The sequence below is a fragment of the Tachysurus fulvidraco genome, chromosome 23 (assembly GCF_022655615.1).
Source record: "Tachysurus fulvidraco isolate hzauxx_2018 chromosome 23, HZAU_PFXX_2.0, whole genome shotgun sequence".
NCBI classification, from domain to species: domain Eukaryota; kingdom Metazoa; phylum Chordata; class Actinopteri; order Siluriformes; family Bagridae; genus Tachysurus; species Tachysurus fulvidraco.
In genome coordinates this window covers 11,562,345-11,579,058 of record NC_062540.1, presented here as the reverse complement: position 1 = coordinate 11,579,058, position 16,714 = coordinate 11,562,345, and the positions used below count along the sequence as shown (strand labels likewise).

The following is a 16,714-nucleotide window of genomic DNA, read 5'->3' as shown; positions in this document are numbered from 1 at the left end:
AGCTACTATTTTATATTTAGCTGATGATTTAAAATAATATGTGTGTGTTTGAATAGTCTATTTAGTTGTAATATGATCTCTCTTCCTCTATACACATAGCCATGTCATTCCTTTCCCAAAAATAACCCAATGTTCCCCTACTAATTCTTCACTGAGCACAGACACATGCTCCCACACACCACACTTGACTGACACTCATGCTATATGATACAGGCGAGTGGTCAAGGGAAAAAAATGAGGTCACAACTACGGGACTCCCTCATGTCTTCTTCTACATTCTAGTTTATACTGTATTACAGACCAAGATATATTTTATGCATCTTCTCTGATAAGCAAGTGGAATTATCAAGTGGAACGTGTTCCAGCAGATATAAATTGTACAGGAGCATACCAGGACTAAACTGAAGTGGGTAGGTGAGAAAATATTCACTGATGCTAAATATACCTATAATGATATATACTGTATATAATCCATATTTATCTAACATGACACTAAATCACAAACATGGAATTAAAAGATTTAAGCTACACTGTTTCTAGCAAGTACATGAATCAATCACTTTATAGAGTGACTTCATTTGATGACTTGTCACAAGTGGTTAGAATGTAAAGTCACAGTAATGAAAGCATGTGGCGAGACCTGTATGGAAGATATTTCGCTATTCATCCAAAGCAGCTGTTCTGCAGGCTCGAATTAGTGGAGAAATATGTTAGGATTTTCCCATAGGTCCAGTTGTTTTAACTTATTACTACAAGACATTCAAAAGGACCTGCAGGAAACTTCATACCCTAGACATACCTTAATTCTACATCTATATTAATGATCACAGCTTTTCCCAACAGGACACGAGCCAGTCGATCATTCCTCTGTGGTATTTTCCACATATTACATACAGTAGGTATATTTTCAAAGCTTGTCAAGAGTCAATAATCACTATCAGCATTATTCTTACTCTCATTGTTGTTCTTATAAATTATATCAGTCTAATCATATACATTGGTGTGAAAAAAGTGTTCCCTTCCTGATTTTTTTTTTTTGCATGTTTGTCATACTTCAAGGTTTCAGATCATCAAACAAATTTAAATATTAGTCAAAGATAACATAAGTAAACACAACATTCAGTTTTTAAATACGTTTTTAAAAAAGGTTTTTATTATTAAGGGAAAACAAAATCCAAATCTACATGGCCCTGTGTGAAACAGTGTTTGCCCCCTAAACCCCCTAACCTGGTTGGTCCACCCTTAGCAGCAAGAACTGCAATCAAGCTTTTGCGATAACTTGCAATGAGTCTGTTAAGGGATTAACTGTGGAGGAATTCTGGTCCATTCATCTTTGCAGAATTGTTGTTATTCAGCCTGATTGGAGGGTTTTCGAGCAAGAACTGTGTTTTTCTATAGGATTCAGGTCAGGACATTGACTAGGCCACGAGAAAGTCTCCATTTTGTTTTTCTTTAGATATTCAGAGGTGGACTTGCTGGTGTGTTTTGGATCATTGTCCTGCTGCAGAACCCAAGTTCGCTTCAGCTTGATTTCACAAACAGATGGCCACACATTGTCCTTCAGGATTTTTTGGTACACAGCAGAATTCATGGTTCCATTTATCACAGCAAGTCTTCCAGGTCCTGACCATCACACTACCACCACCATATTTTATGTTGATATGATGTTCTTTTTCTGAAATGCAGTCTTACTTTTATGCCAAATGTAATGGGACACACACCTTCCAAAAAGTTTAACTTTTGTCTCGTCAGTCCACATTATTTCCCCCAAAGTCTTGAGGATCAACAAGATATTGTCTGGCAAATTTGAGACGAGCATTTATGCTTTTTTTGCTCAGCAGTGCTTTTTGTTTTGGAACTCAGCCATTGCAGGCCATTTTTGCCCAGTCTCTTTCTTATGATGGAGTCATGAATGCTGACCTAAACTGAGACAAGTGAGGCCTATTGGATGTTCTTTGGATGTTGTTGTCTTTTGTGGATGAGTCGTCCCTGCTCTCTTGGAGTAATTTTGGTCAGCTGGCCACTCCTGGGAAGGTTCACCACTGTTCCATGTTTTCGCCATTTGTGGATAATGGCTCTCAATGTGGTTTGCTGGAGTCCCAAAGCTTTAGAAATGGCTTTATAACCTTTTCCAGACCTTTTCTCAATCACTTTCTCTCATTTGTAGATCTTTTGGTTTACTTCACTTTGTCAGTCAGGTCTTATTTAAGTGATTTCTTGATTGCGAACAAGTGTGGCAGTAGTCTGTCCTGGGTGTGGCTAGAGAAATTGAACTCAGGTGTAATAAACAACAGTTTTGTTTTAACATTGGGGGCAAATACTTTCACACAAGGCCATATGGGTTTGGATATTGTTTTCCCTTAATAATTGTGGGAGACGTCGTGTCCTAATATTTAGGGAGTTACTCCTAACCCTAAGGTTGGGGGTTCGAGTCTCGGGCCAGCCACGACTGAGGTGCCCTTGAGCAAGGCATCAAACCCCCCCAACTGCTCCCTGGGCGCCGCAGCATAAAAATGGCTGCCCACTGCTCCGGGTGTGTGTTCACGGTGTGTGTTCACTGCTGTGTGCACTTTGGATGGGTTAAACGCAGAGAACAAATTCTGAGTATGGGTCACCATACTTAGCCGTATGTCACCTCACGTCGTCACTTAAAACCTAAACATAATAAAAACCTTGATTTAAAAACTGCATGTTGTGTATTATTGTGGTATCTTTGACTAATATTTAAATTTGGTAGATGATCTTAAACATTGAAGTATTACAAACATGCAAAAAAAATAAAAAATCAGGAAGGGGGCCAACACTTTTTCACACCAATGTATATGATTAGACTGATATAATTTATAAGAACAACAATGAGAATAAGAATAATGCTGATAGTGAAATTATTTGTTGTTTTACAAATGATTACATATTTGTATATGTATATAGTCATCATGATGTCTGATGAATACTTGGTGGAGTGCAAAATAGATGACGATGATGACAGTGACATTGACTATGATAAAGATGTGATGAAGATCCACACCACACCAACTCCACCTCCACAGTTCTGCTCTAGCTCCCAAGTGTCCATAAGCCATTGTGAAACCAGAGACCCCTATGGGATCAACAACCACTTGAAGGTGAGGCTGTTAATTTACTGTAGGCAAAGTTTTAAACTAATATTAAATTCCAAAATGTTTAAGAAATTCAATTAAAAATCTTTTACATTATGTATACGGTCCTGCTCAGAGGTTCATGCATGTGTTTATAGGTGGTGATTACGGGAAAAATGTTGTTGTTTTTTAGCTTAAAAAAACAAAAGGTTTATTTACTCAACAAAAATGAAATAATGAAGTTAACCTGCAAAATTACTACTTAAATCATTCATGTTGGTGACCACAGCTAATTCTTTTCACGAATTTCTGAATGTTCCTGAATATTTACAGCATCGTGGTGTCATTTATCTGCTCTCATGTTGTTATAACATTTCTGACAGGACTTGAAGGCAGCATTAGATTTAGTTTAGTTTTATGTGTGACTTTTTTTTTATTCCTTTTTTTGTACATACCTGCAGCAATTTTTTCCAATAATTTTTTATGTCATATTTTTTTATATGACATATCAACATAAATTGTTCATAGTTAATTTAAAAAATAGCCCCACCCTATCCATGTGGTTATAAAGGATGAATAATGTAAATGCATTGTTCATATTTACTGTTATGAATGTGATCTTTTTTGGTCACACAAGCTTATTATCTGTCTGCTACAAATCCTCTAGCTGGCCTGATTGTCCCAGGATCCCATTCAGAAAGCTATTATATCTAGCATAATGAATAATATTTGTATCTATTTTTTTGTTCCTTATAACTCATGTGTTCATATTCAGTTACATACCTAGTGTGTACAATAATATTAAATTGTTAAAGGAAAAAGAATGTGATTTATTTATCTCACTGGCTATCTGGCTCTTTTTGCTTCCTCTTGCTGATGCTACAGATGGAGTTTAGTGATGTTTTGGCAGAGCCAGCCTCTCCAACCAGTTACGAACGTGTTTGGGTGTACAGTAGCATTGGGTTTGAGTCAGCACGAATCTGGAGTTATCGTTGCATCACAACACTTTTTGCAGTCCCAGTTTCCTTCCTTTCTGGCTGTCTTTTTGCACTGATTGCCTGCATACACATCTGGTAAGATTAATACTTAGAAATCACACACCTTTCTGTGCACTACTTGTGCTGTTACACAGTTTATGCTCAATGAAAAGCGTGTATTACTGTTGTAGCCATACCAGATGCAAATATCCTATGAGTTCATGTAACATTCTAACAGTTGTGTTGTTCCTTACTTGCTTTTTGCCAGGTGTGTGATGCCCTGTGTACAGGTGTGCCATACCTGTTTACCCTGTGTGCAGTCCCTATGGAGGAGTGTGGTGAATATCTTCATCATGCCAGTCTGCATGTCTGCTGCTCACTGTTGTAGAAGAATACATGTATTATTCTCTAATGAATGAGCAATAATAATGTACTAATAACCTATTTCAGGGCTTGTTTAGAGAAATTTAAATTATTATCAGAAACTTTAGAAGAATTTCATATATAACAATAATGTTATAAACATGTATTTGTTTTATAGATTCTCTCAGTGTCATTACTCTAAGTACATTTTACTCTGCTGTAAAATAATTTCATGCACTTTTGTGAGATATTCCATGTGAACCAGGAACAGCACCAATATACAATCACATCCTCAAAGTTGACATGGGCCTGGCTCAACTCTCATATACTAATGTGTGAATGTACTATACAGTCTTTTACTCCATATAACAAAAACTGGACAAACCTTAAATACACTGATAGAATATATTGTATATGACCTTCTAGATCCTGTTTGCACTTTGCTTTTGAATGATAGTTACAAGTCAGTGAGACAATACACTGGATGCTGCTGCTGCCCTCTAATGGTGAGCTTTTAACAAACGTCAATAAAATTAGGTATATTTACATATTCTGTATGTTTCCTGGTAGCCTGTAGGGTATCAATGACAGAACTGAGCTGACAAAGAACACCAAGACATATTGCAGAGTCAACAATATCATTTCTAGTCTATATTCTTACTGTTATCTATTCCAATAATCTTTATAATGTTGTTACCTATTGCCCAACCCAGTCCCCTGGAAACCTCATATAAGAGCCCAATGCATACATCTTAATTAGACTCTTCCGATCTGATGGACACTCATTCAGTCTCCTTGGGGACGTTCTTTAAACAAGCTACAGTCCTCACAATTGCGTTTGTTCTTGTAGTCTTTCAACCTTCAATGTCTGCACTTTGACACACAAGAGAGAACCTGGACCTGGTCTTCAGCTGACCTTCCTCAGCTCTAGACATTAATGTTTCCCTGCTCAACTTTTCAGATAATCACATTGTGTCTGACACTTTCTCCCTCAACTTTCTCGCCCATAATCAACTATTGATACCCTTCCACGCTATAAATCCCATTTGATTTGCTCCATTCTCTTTCCACGCCCTTTGGCAATACAACTATTACTGAGAATCTCATTCCAGGAGATTAGTAAAACTGTCCACTTGTTGACCTCTCTGCAGAAACACATAAACTGATAATAACATTTTGGGGCACATCTGGACAATCATATATTTATATGTATCATATAACACATATGTATCATTCTTGCCTCACATTGCTAATCTGGCCTGTTAATGCAAGATTCTCCTTTACAACAAGTGGATCCAGACATTTCCCCATAGAAGTCATTCAGATGCTTGACACCTTGAGATAGGACAAATGAACCTCACTCTTCTCCTACACAAACACACACATGCACATCAACTGTATGGACTGCACAGACCTATACCACACTCTTCCATTATACATCCATCAAACTGTTTACATGCTGTTTTGCACACTGTTTTTTGCTCTTTGCATGTTTCAGTTGATTTTGCACAATACGTTACATTAACTTATGCAACTGCTGCTAAATAATACTGTGTTCATTCCATGAAAAGGATGAAAATTTTGATCATCAATTTTGCTGATCCAAAAAGGAACTGCATTCATGGTTCTCACTCTACCCAACTTGCTCAAATATCTCAGTCTTGTTGTCCACATTATTAGACGACACTCTATTCCTAATTGCTTTAACAAAAATGTTTTAATCTGAAAATGTGCATGATTTAAACCATCTCTATTGCCCAATGATTACACAGACTGACTGCACAATGGACTTGCACCTACAGTGTGGTACATATACCTGATTGAAGGGGTGTAGATAAACGACTTGTAAATGATATAAAAAAAAAAAAAATCACGTGTATTACAGGCTTTTATAGATGTAAGTGTAGAAAATGTGTTAAATATTTGCGCATGCGCAGTGTGTGTCGGGCAGGAGTCGCAGGTTGGGTAGTGACAGGGCTCTGCGGCGGTAGCGCTGCTGTGATGAAGTGCGGAAGAAACAAGGGGAATTCCTCAGAACTATCCACCTACATGAACCTATTGAATTGCGTTGCCTTAGCAAGTTAGGCAGAAGGCAACGTTTATTTTAAATATGGTACTAATATCTGGAAGCCATTGTTAACTACAAACGTTATTGGCGTTAAACGCTTTTCTGTCGCCTCAACAAGTCTTCCGCACTCAGACCATCGCTAAGTTAGCTATCTGTTTTGCTAGCTAGCTATCTCGGCTAAAGCTACAAGCTACGCGTTAAGGACTGCCAGGTAACATTGATAGGGTTTTCTGTTTTGGTATTTTTTCTTTTAAAATCGGATACACTGCGTATTGATCTCGATTCCTATCGTGATGTTACCTTTGTTGTTGATGTTTTATCAGCTGTGTAGTTAGTTCTCTATTTTGCTAGCCAGGTAGCTAGATAACTAGCTGAAAATGTAGCTAGCCGGTGAGAGAAATGTCACCGAGACGCCGAAGAATCACCTTTAATTTTTAAACATACGTCTGAATATTAGATAACGTAATTCAGTCTGATGTCTGTCCGAGTCACGAGTTAGAAATGAAACGTTTAAAGCTAAAATAAAAGTTTAATAGACGCTACGTCGTGATTGGTTTCTTTCAGCTATGGCATTTTCACTGACGTGACCTCATTTGGTGTTTAACAGTCGAAAATGTAGATTAAGTTTAAAATACACACAGTAATACAGGTCAAAATAAAAATGTATGTTTTTGTACGTGTTCCTTAACGTTGTAGATGCAAATAAACCCACATACGTGCAAAGTGTGTCTTGTCGATGTTCTAAATGTAATTTTACAATTTATGAGGTATATAGAGGTAAGAAATAATGATTCTTATGACTTGACTTTAGATCACTGCTTTTCATCCATTGTGTGTGTGGAAGATCTGTTTGGAGTTTGTGTGTCTGTATTCAATACCTCTTCAAAATCTTTAGCTCAGCTCAAAAGTTTTGATGAAACAACAAATTACTTTATGCTTGTCAGTATAGTTTTATTTTTTCTCCTTTGTGTTAAAGGCAGTTTGTTCCCTTTTACTCCATGGGGAAAATGTTAAAAACTAGGCTGGTAACAAATGACCAGTGTTTTGGGACCAACAAGATATGGTTAAAAACAAGCTCTGTTTAATTGAATTGCCTCTTATTTAGTCAGATTAATGTCATTGTTAAATCTGTTTAGATTTGGCATTGAGGTGTGATGTATTCCACATGCTGTTGACTAATGTGGAAATCAGTCAAAACCTTTGTGACACAATCTCCCTGACTTTCTGTTTCAAAAGGAAGTACGCCAACATACAGAATTAAATCAAAGCATGGACAACTAAGCAGAAATGAGTAAGCTGTAGAAAGAACAAAGATGACCATTACTAACAATGAGGTTTGGAGTAAGCTTTAGTGCTCAGTATTGTCAGCCATAAACATTCTGTGTTCTGTGTGTCTAGGGTCCTAGGACATGGTACAGCCCCAGCCTTACGGGGTCAACGCCTTTCAGTGGGACATGGCAGGAGAGGAAGCAGTGGGGGCTGCCAGTCAAGGCTCACTAACGACAAGTTCTCAAGGATCACTAAGGGTGCCACCTGAATTAGCTGGACATGAAGTGGTTAACAGACTTATTTTGGATAACCACCAGTTACGAGGTATGGTAAACCATTCCATTCAAAATGACCATTACAGTGTCAGAGTTTTGTATTTGTATGTCATTGTGTGAGTAAGTGTCTTTCTGACTCTCCTGCAGAGGCACTTAAGAGGAGCAATGATGCCCTGAAAAACAGGTGTGAGGAAATTGAAGGATGGCAGCGAAAATCTAGAGAGGAAAGAGAGTTTCTGAGTGGCAAGTTTCACGAGGCACGGGTTTTGGTTGAGCGACTGGCTCAGGAGAATAAGAATTTGCTAGGCAAACTCAACTCCAATGGCAGTCATGTAGTATCTCAAGGCATTGATGTTGGCACGGAGACAGCGTGTCAAAATCGGAACAAAGAGAGTTCTTGTGCAAACAGCAATGGATTATTAGATAATCCTAATGTAAGTCTACACAAACAGTGTCAAATCTAATTTTTACTTAGACATTCAGTAAACATGATGCTTATCCAAAACCTCATTCCTATTTGTTTGTTTGCTTTTGCCTTTCATTACCAGGACCAGGCCATGAGTGAGCGGAAGGTTGATACAGAACAAGGCACTGAGAGACAGACAATGCCTCGAAGTCTGGTAGAGAACACGTTTTCCAGTATAAACCAAAAAGTTTCTACTTTTATAGTGTCTATTTATGTCTTCTAGTGAGAATAGTTCCCTCAATAGTTGTATTGACAGTTTTGGTGAAAGCTTCCCCTATGGGCTAGTGGTACACATGCCACCACTCTTTCAATCCCTTTAAGATGTGTGCCTGCTTCCATAAATCCATGGACTTCTATGATTTCTTCCCTTTTAGTTATACTTTTTTTTTTTTCTTAAGGCTGCTCCATGTTGCTCTTTTTGCCATTATAAACAATTCCATAATACAGCTTAATTTTGACTGGTCTTACAAGCTTGATAAATGATTCTGCACTGTGCAAGCATTTACTAAGTTAAACATGGTTGTTACCCAATTTGTAGGGGTGGAAAAGGACACTTACTCTTCTTTTCAGTACTCTAAACTTATCCTTTACCCTATGTTTTTTGCTTATGGGTAAGAGTAAAACATTTGTCACTGGTTTGCTAACTCTATATTCTTCTGTGTTCTGTAGCCTAGTGAAGGTTCCAATGATATCCTAAGGATACTGAAGAGTCATAAAGAGAAGCTAGAGGAAGGAATGAGAGATCTTAAGAGAAGAAATGAGGAACTGGAGAAAGCAAAAATGGAGAGAGAAAAAGAAATGGAATGCCTTCAGAATACTGTGGACCAGCTAAGCTTCAAACTGACACAGCTTACTCAGGTGCTTTCACTTTGCATTCACTAAGTACCACAGCTAAACGCATGACCTGGCCCTCTGGTATACTTTTTTTTTTTTGGTTTACTTTTTTTTTCGACATTAGTTTATTAGAACTGAAATCATGGGTGAAAGTGATGTGACATATTTCTAAGTATGGTGACCCATACTCAGAATTTGTTCTCTGTGTGTAACCCATCCAAAGTGCACACACCCGGAGCAGTGGGCAGCCATTTATGCTGCGGCGCCCAGGAAGCAAGGGCACCTCAGCCGTGGCCGGCCCGAGACTCAAACCCACAACCTTAGGGTTAGGAGTCAGACTCTCTAACCATTAGGCCACGACTTCCCCAATATGGCAATATGGCAACAAATCACATTGTGATACTTTCATGTTTTTTTACGATACATAAAACTGGGTGTTTATTGGTGACATCAAAATGAATATTAAACACACGTTCATAAATGTTTAAAAAAGTGTATTTCGATTTTGTATATAGATCCTGTTACTTTTAGAGATTGTTGTGTGATGATGATCAGTTTCACAATTTCTCAGACCATCACATTTGAAACAAATAATTACAAACAATACAGTCACTCAGAACAATCATGCAGGGGTTACATTTTTCCTCATTTTAATGTTTGATTATTGCTTTAGTTAGTAAAGTTGCATATGACTGTATATGACCATGTATGCTGTACCACAGGAGTGGCAAACTCAGTTCCTGCCAGGCCACATCAGCATTTCTTCTATAAACCCAGGCTCTGAAATGAGAAAAGGACTTTTCTAAGATCTAGGATTTAAAGTGCATGCACTATTGGGTAATAACATTTATTATAGGCCTACTGATGATAATAAATGTTATTTTTAATGAATCCATTCCTTTTAGAATTACATTTATTGCATAACAGCAGCTGTTATGAGAAACAGTATTAGCCAAATGGGATTATGCATCTGGCCTACTTCTGGCCTATAATCCAGATAGCTACATTATAAGCACAGAGATAGGGAGGTGAAAGTCAGTAGCTTGCTGCAAGAGAAAAGAAGTTACATTTACAGCAATTGGCAGATGCTCTTAGTCTGGGGTTCAAACTTGCCACCTTCCAATCAGTACCATATTACAGATAGATAGTTCCGGAGCTATTATGGCAACAATATCAATATGGAAACATTGATTTGTTGCATCATATTGTGCTTTTAAATTAAAATTAGTTATAATATTAAATATAACAGCCTACTGTTATATGACCTCTACCTGAAATGTCACTCACCAGTTTGATTGCACAGGTCAGGACAGTAATCATGATTTTAATTTGTTATTTCCTCATACCACCAAAATTCAGCCATTTCAACACTCAGCTCATTGTTGGCTAGCCATTGTGCATGTATATACATTATGATTTATGGTAACTACCCATTGGATGGGAGAAGAAAAAGTTCCCGTTTGCAGTTTTAATTAAACACTGGGAGGTATAAGCTGCCCATGCTGTATGGTAGTGCTTGCTATGCTGTGGATCTGATATGAATTCTGGTTAATGTGAAAGTATTGATGCATAATTCACCACAGGCTATTTCAGTATTACTTTTTTCAAAGTTTACACACATCACAAAAAACCCTTTTTTACTAAAAAGCCCTGTGCTTGACACATGCTGTAGTGTTACATTTTCCCTTCACTGGGACAATCCCTATGTTCACACTAGCAAGTGACGGGTCTGCTGTCTGTAGCTGTGTACTATTTTTCTGGCTTTAAATGAATTGTGACATTTTAAAAAAGATTAAAAAAAAAAAGTTTTTTGATGTACGACAAAAAAAATCAGGCGTATTAATATAAAAACACATCATGTGACCACAGCAGCAGAAAACAGATTTAAATATGTAATTAAAAAAATTCAACATCTGCATAAAGAAGGCATGCGGTGGAATGAGTAAGTCACAATCCAGATTATCACAACCCCATTGAGATAATGTGGTGAGATATTAAGTGAGCTGTAAAAACTGAAGCAATGTTTTAAAAATGAGTGGACCATATTTAACTCATAAACTGCTACAGAATCTGCTACTTCAAGGTATTGTCTATATGTCTATATATATATATATATATATATATATATATATATATATATATATATATATATATATATATATATATAATGTCTACATACTAAACTATATAGTGTACTGCCTATGTATTGGGGGGGGCGAATACTACATATTAATATCTGTGGGATTTTATTAGTCACCTGAGGTTACTTGTTTGTTTAGGAACTTGTTGATGGCGGACCTAATTATTACCTAGACCCATTGATGAATTTAAAAAAAAAAAAGTTCTTCTTCCCATGGTTAGTGTGAATAGTGCAAGCCTCCATTAAATGGCATAGCACACACAATCACATGTTGCAAGATGTCGTTTGCAGTGTGTCAGAGCAGTTTTGGCCATGTATCTTTTATGATTTTGTGTTTTGTGCTTCTTCCACACGATTGGTCGTTTGGAAGTGTGTACAGATACTATTAAAGTGGCCTGTGTGTACAGATCTGTAATCTTCATCCTTTGAAGGTAGTAATCACTGTTTGAAAGTGTGCTTAAAACTTAGTGTCTGGGTCTTTTTTTATTTTTTACAGCCTGATGCTGTAACAGAGGAAACATTTCAGAAAACCAGTGCTTATACAGTGTCTCCAGAAAGGTACAGCCCTATCACTATTTTTATTTATTTGTTTGTTTGTTTGTTTATTTGTGCAATGGCCAATAAGATTCAGATCTACTGTGTGTGGGTTCTGTTGAGGGTTTGACAATGAAAAACAAATCCACTTTTCTCCATATTATCATTAAATGATAAACTTTTTTTTAGTGACTGTCTTAAATCAAGTTCATTTTAACCTTCTCTGTGTCTGCTTAGCTTTCACTTGGCTAAACTAACAGAACAGCTTCAGGCTACTCAAGGCAGGTGAGGAGAGCTGTGCTTCACTGTATGTGTGCATGTACAGTACCTCCTTCCCTTTGTTGAGTCGCCATGAGTCCATTTAGAGCATGTTCATTTGCTGTGTAAAATAAGGGACATCATTTGATGAGGTGCTCGAAAAGAAAGGTGTTGATTTGGATGTATATGCCTTGTACTTGTCCTGTTGCTTAGGTATAGAGAGCTTCAGGAAAAACTGAATCTACTAGAACAGAACACAATGCAAAGGGATAGAACAGATGCTCTACTCAAACAGAAAGAGAAGGAGTATATTCAGGTATGCACATGATTTTCACATTTCTCAGACCATTGTGCGATTTGGTGCAAATTGTTGTGTTTTGTTTTGTAGTTAACCAAAGATAGTGAGGCTCTGAGGGCTCAGGTCACTTCTCTACTTGGTGAGCTGAAAGAGCGTCAAGCATCCCTAGACAAGTGTGAAGAAGATAAAAGACGTTTAGAAGAAAGGCGAGTCAGCATGTTGTGTGCGCACACGCACATTTTAGTGTTGTATGTGTCCTGGATAATAACCTTCTATGTATTTCCTTAGGCTGTGCTCTAATACAGAGAAGCTGCAGAATTTAGAGCGTGACATGGAGGAGCAAAAGAAACAGCATTGCGTGACTGTAGACAAGTTCCTTTTGCAGACGCAAAATCTGGAGGCAGCACTGAAGAAAGAGCGGGCTGTCATTGTGGAGGAGAGGTGAGGTCCAAGCTGCTGCTGCTGCTAAGTACTGTGCTAAGTAAATTAATTTGTTCTGCAGGTAACTTTGTCAGAATGATATAGAATGACCGCAAAAAAAATATCTACTTGGTGAAAACAAAAACTAGGTGAAAATATACTGAAATACACTGAAACTCATTTTGTTTGTTGCTCTGATACAGCACCACTGTCACTGCTCAGGGTATTGGCCAGTACAAGATTTTTCACTAATAAATGCAATAGTTGTTTAAAAGGTGTTGCTGTGAGTAACAAAATTCCTTTCAAATTTTAAAATTGACAGTAAAACAAATAATTAAAAAAAAAGCATTGGTCTAAATTTAGGCAAATCTCTCGTATAGGATTATTCCAGTAAAGGTCTAATTTTTGACTAGGTGTTAAATCAGCACATCATTTCAAGCAGTACACATACTGTCCATTTGCTAGTAATGACTTGTGTTGATATGCCGCTTGATGAATATTGACTGGTTTAATCTATAATTACCTTTTTTCCTCCATCCATTCATTCCCTTCTAGGAGGAAGCTAGCTCAACTCCAGCACGCTTATACCTGTCTCTTTCAGGATTATGACACCAAACTGAAAACTGAAAAACTACCAGGTCACAGGGTGTGTAAAATTAATTAGCCATTTTACATGAATCATATTTTAACCAGTTGTATTTGGAGTGATTACATGTAAGGAAACGGGGTAGCTCCGCTGGTCTGAATAAAAGACAGGAGAATGAAGTGTATAATGTTTTTCTCTCTGTCTGTACTCTCACATATTTGTATCTATTAGAGTGGAGAAACGGAGACACTTACTCAAAGACTAGAGGAAGCTGAGAAAGCTCTGGCCTTAAAACAAGCTCACATCGACAAACTCAAGGAAGAGCTGGAGCAGCAGAGAGCCTTGCAGGAGACTATTGAAGTGCTCACAGCACAGGTCAGCATGAAAAATCCAAAAAAATCTTTCTTCGACTAAATACACATGCGTCCTTCATTGGTAACTGTGACGTTTTGATTTGTGGAAGAGAATGCTCAGTCTGGTTTAATAAAAAAAAAAAAAAAGAGTAGCCAGCAACTACGTGTAGCTAAACTATCTTTTACTAAACTAACTCAACAACAGTGGTGGAGTCGAAATGACAAAGTGGAGTCTTTTTCACAGTGCTGTTGTTTATCCCCGTGTTGGGAGGCAGAGCTGCACAGTGTACTTGTACATCTTTCTAGGGGTGTGGTGGAAGTGCCAAAAATAGTAAGGTTGTGCTTTGTGCTTGCTTGTCTCTTGCTGCACTTGCACCAGCTAGCTAATTAAGGCTGGATTGTGTTGCAAGCAGCTCTACGGTCATGAAAATAAGTTGGCAGGTGCTTCAAAGATAGTCCAGATATACATAATGTGTGCTTATGTTTCAGTGATACAGAAATGACACAGATTGCAAAGCCAAGCCAAACACAAATAGTATATTCACAAACAGTTTAAAAAAAGACATTAATATGTGAGATATTTGATTCATGTATGATACATGGTGTAATAACAAATTCAGTGTATTTCTATTGTAAAAAAAATACAAAATAACACACTAAACACTTGAGACTCAGATTACCTGTTGAGGCATAAGACTTGGGCTCCAGAGCTTTCACTTTTTTTCACTTTTCTGCTCTAACAGTGTGCCAATCATTGCTGTTTATGGTTGAAATTATATTTGTTAATTGATGTAGTAATGATCATATTTAAGCTTAAATTTATGCAGCTGGTATGTAGTGATAGACATTTGCTGCTTGAAATTTCCAGCTAAATGTTACCAGGAATATTATATACTGGATCAGATATATTTTCTACCAAACTTGTGCTTTTCAGTATACACCAGGCACAAATTCTACAAAGAATTTTTTTGTTTGTTCTTTGCAATTGTGACTGTTTTAAATGAATGCTAAATGTTTAGGTATTTGCCTGTTAACGTAGGTGAATGGAAAAGTGGGGTTTCCTAAAAAAAAAATTGACTAGCTCAGGCTAGTGTTATCCTGTTCCATCCATCATACACAACTAAATATCTGTTCCTTTTATTTGGTATATAATGACAGCCTCCCCTTTTCATGGGAACTACAAACTACATCCATCTTTTTTATACACGTCCTCTTTCTCAGGCCGAGATCTTCAAATGCGACTTCCAGGCAGAGAGACGAGCACGAGAGGAGCTCAACCAAAAGAAGGAGGAGCTGCAGGAAAAACTGAACCAAACACTCACTGAACTCAATCTCCTTAAGCAGGAGAAGATGCAGCAACGACACATGGATAGTTACAGACCTCTTCCACCACCTGGTATGCACTTTAATATCTCATCCTCTATTCCTCTCTATATGTCTTCATGTTAACAAGCATCTTTTCCCTCGTCTCACTCACAGCTTGAGTGTTATAGTTTTCACTTGTGGACATGTTGTGGCCAGTGTCTTAATTAAGATGAGAAACACTCATAACTATATCTAGCTTAGAAATGAGATTGCTTTATCGCTGTCTCTGTCATTAAAATCAGACAGTGTCATGCATGTACATAGTCAGTGTGCAATGGCATGCCACAGTGAAAATGGCGGTTAAATGCAAATTTCCTGCTTATGTACATTTAAAATCTAGGTCTGGACAACAGTGTTCTGTGGGAAATACTGTAATATTTTCTGACATTTGGGTATTCATCAGAATATCTCAACAACTTTGTGACTTACTGGCTTATTTTTTTTTCTCTGGTAGCAGTAATTCCAGGTGCAGGGATACAACAGCCAAATCGAAATGAATACCAGTGTCCTAAGTGTCAGTACAATGCTCCGGATATGGACACACTGCAGATTCACGTCATGGACTGTATCCAGTGAGAAGAGGACAGCCACGTATAGAAAATAACGAGCATGATCTACAGAGATGGAATCATATCAAAGGAAATTTAGCGTAAACAATCTAAGCACAAAAATAATCAATGAACAGAATTGTTTTTGTAAAAGAACAGATTTGATTATTGCCCTTTGCAACTGACCAAAAAAAGAAGATACCTAGCGGTTGCAGTGGACATTTTATTTTGGAGTGCTGGAACTGTCCATAGTGTACTATTTGATATAGTATGTTAGTTAACTGTTAGAAAAGATGTTGTACTGCGTCTCTGTGACTGTAGTGTAACGTACTGCACGCATTTTGATGTACAGCACAAGTCTGTCAGTGACAACAGTCCTTTTATAAATGTACTATTTGTCCTTCTGAATGTGTGGATTCTGAATGTATGGATTCATATCATTGTGTGTTAATATTGTCTGTAATCTTGCTTGAATGTATTAAATACTTTGTACAGACTATGATTGAGAGATTTAAAGATTAAAAATGAATTAAAATTGGTTCCAGGCAAAACATCACTTTAATGCATCTGAACAAATCTGGTTCAGGTTTAATCTGAATTATTTGAAATAAAACAGGTCCCTAATCTAACAATTGGCCAAAAGCATCTGTTGAAGTCATAATGAGAAATGTGAGCTGAGAAATTATTTTTATACCAGTGTTTCAATCTTATTACTGACCTGTACCCTATCATCATGTTGAAAGAATGTCAGCATGGCTGATGATAAATACACTCGTGTCCAGATCTGAACACTGGTTGCATTATGTTCATCCTACAACAGGAAAGATGGCCTAAAAACATCAACTAACTATCTGACAGGTGC

The 16,714-nt window shown here is 37.4% G+C and overlaps 2 protein-coding genes across 7 annotated transcripts; both read left to right on the top strand.

The window, feature by feature from the left end:
- Positions 1-19: 19 nt before the first annotated feature.
- cav4b (caveolin 4b) lies at positions 20-4,613 on the top strand. 3 transcript variants are annotated; one of them, XM_047807044.1, is made up of 5 exons: positions 20-410; positions 844-895; positions 2,932-3,125; positions 3,984-4,171; positions 4,344-4,613. In XM_047807044.1, exons 3-5 carry the CDS (start codon positions 2,937-2,939, stop codon positions 4,492-4,494), a joined length of 528 nt encoding a protein of 175 aa, XP_047663000.1. In that variant the 5' UTR covers positions 20-410; positions 844-895; positions 2,932-2,936; the 3' UTR covers positions 4,495-4,613. The 3 variants fall into 3 exon arrangements, with proteins under 3 accessions (XP_047663000.1, XP_027026356.2, XP_047663001.1); XM_027170555.2 differs by lacking the exon at positions 844-895; XM_047807045.1 differs by lacking the exon at positions 844-895 and having other exon boundaries at positions 20-414.
- Positions 4,614-6,378: 1,765 nt separating this feature from the next.
- Positions 6,379-16,390, top strand: ikbkg (inhibitor of nuclear factor kappa B kinase regulatory subunit gamma). 4 transcript variants are annotated; one of them, XM_027170551.2, is made up of 15 exons: positions 6,379-6,717; positions 7,743-7,797; positions 7,905-8,099; positions 8,198-8,484; positions 8,599-8,670; positions 9,186-9,374; positions 11,987-12,048; positions 12,262-12,309; positions 12,496-12,598; positions 12,671-12,786; positions 12,869-13,021; positions 13,556-13,646; positions 13,818-13,961; positions 15,161-15,335; positions 15,759-16,390. In XM_027170551.2, the coding sequence occupies exons 3-15, from the start codon at positions 7,916-7,918 to the stop codon at positions 15,878-15,880; spliced, it is 1,746 nt and encodes a 581-aa protein (XP_027026352.2). In that variant the 5' UTR covers positions 6,379-6,717; positions 7,743-7,797; positions 7,905-7,915; the 3' UTR covers positions 15,881-16,390. The 4 variants fall into 4 exon arrangements, with proteins under 4 accessions (XP_027026352.2, XP_027026354.2, XP_027026351.2 ...); XM_027170553.2 differs by lacking the exon at positions 7,743-7,797 and having other exon boundaries at positions 15,762-16,390; XM_027170550.2 differs by lacking the exon at positions 7,743-7,797 and having other exon boundaries at positions 6,380-6,717.
- The last annotated feature ends 324 nt before the right edge of the window (positions 16,391-16,714 follow it).

Coding starts and splice junctions, on each gene's coding strand:
- ikbkg (XM_027170551.2), top strand. CDS start 7,916: ATGGTACAGCCCCAGCCTTACGGGGTCAACGCCTTTCAGTGGGACATG. Junction 12,310..12,495: donor CTTCAGGCTACTCAAGGCAG/GTGAGGAGAGCT, acceptor CCTGTTGCTTAG/GTATAGAGAGCTTCAGGAAA. Junction 15,336..15,758: donor CAGACCTCTTCCACCACCTG/GTATGCACTTTA, acceptor TTTCTCTGGTAG/CAGTAATTCCAGGTGCAGGG.
- cav4b (XM_027170555.2), top strand. CDS start 2,937: ATGATGTCTGATGAATACTTGGTGGAGTGCAAAATAGATGACGATGAT. Junction 3,126..3,983: donor GGATCAACAACCACTTGAAG/GTGAGGCTGTTA, acceptor CTGATGCTACAG/ATGGAGTTTAGTGATGTTTT. Junction 4,172..4,343: donor ATTGCCTGCATACACATCTG/GTAAGATTAATA, acceptor GCTTTTTGCCAG/GTGTGTGATGCCCTGTGTAC.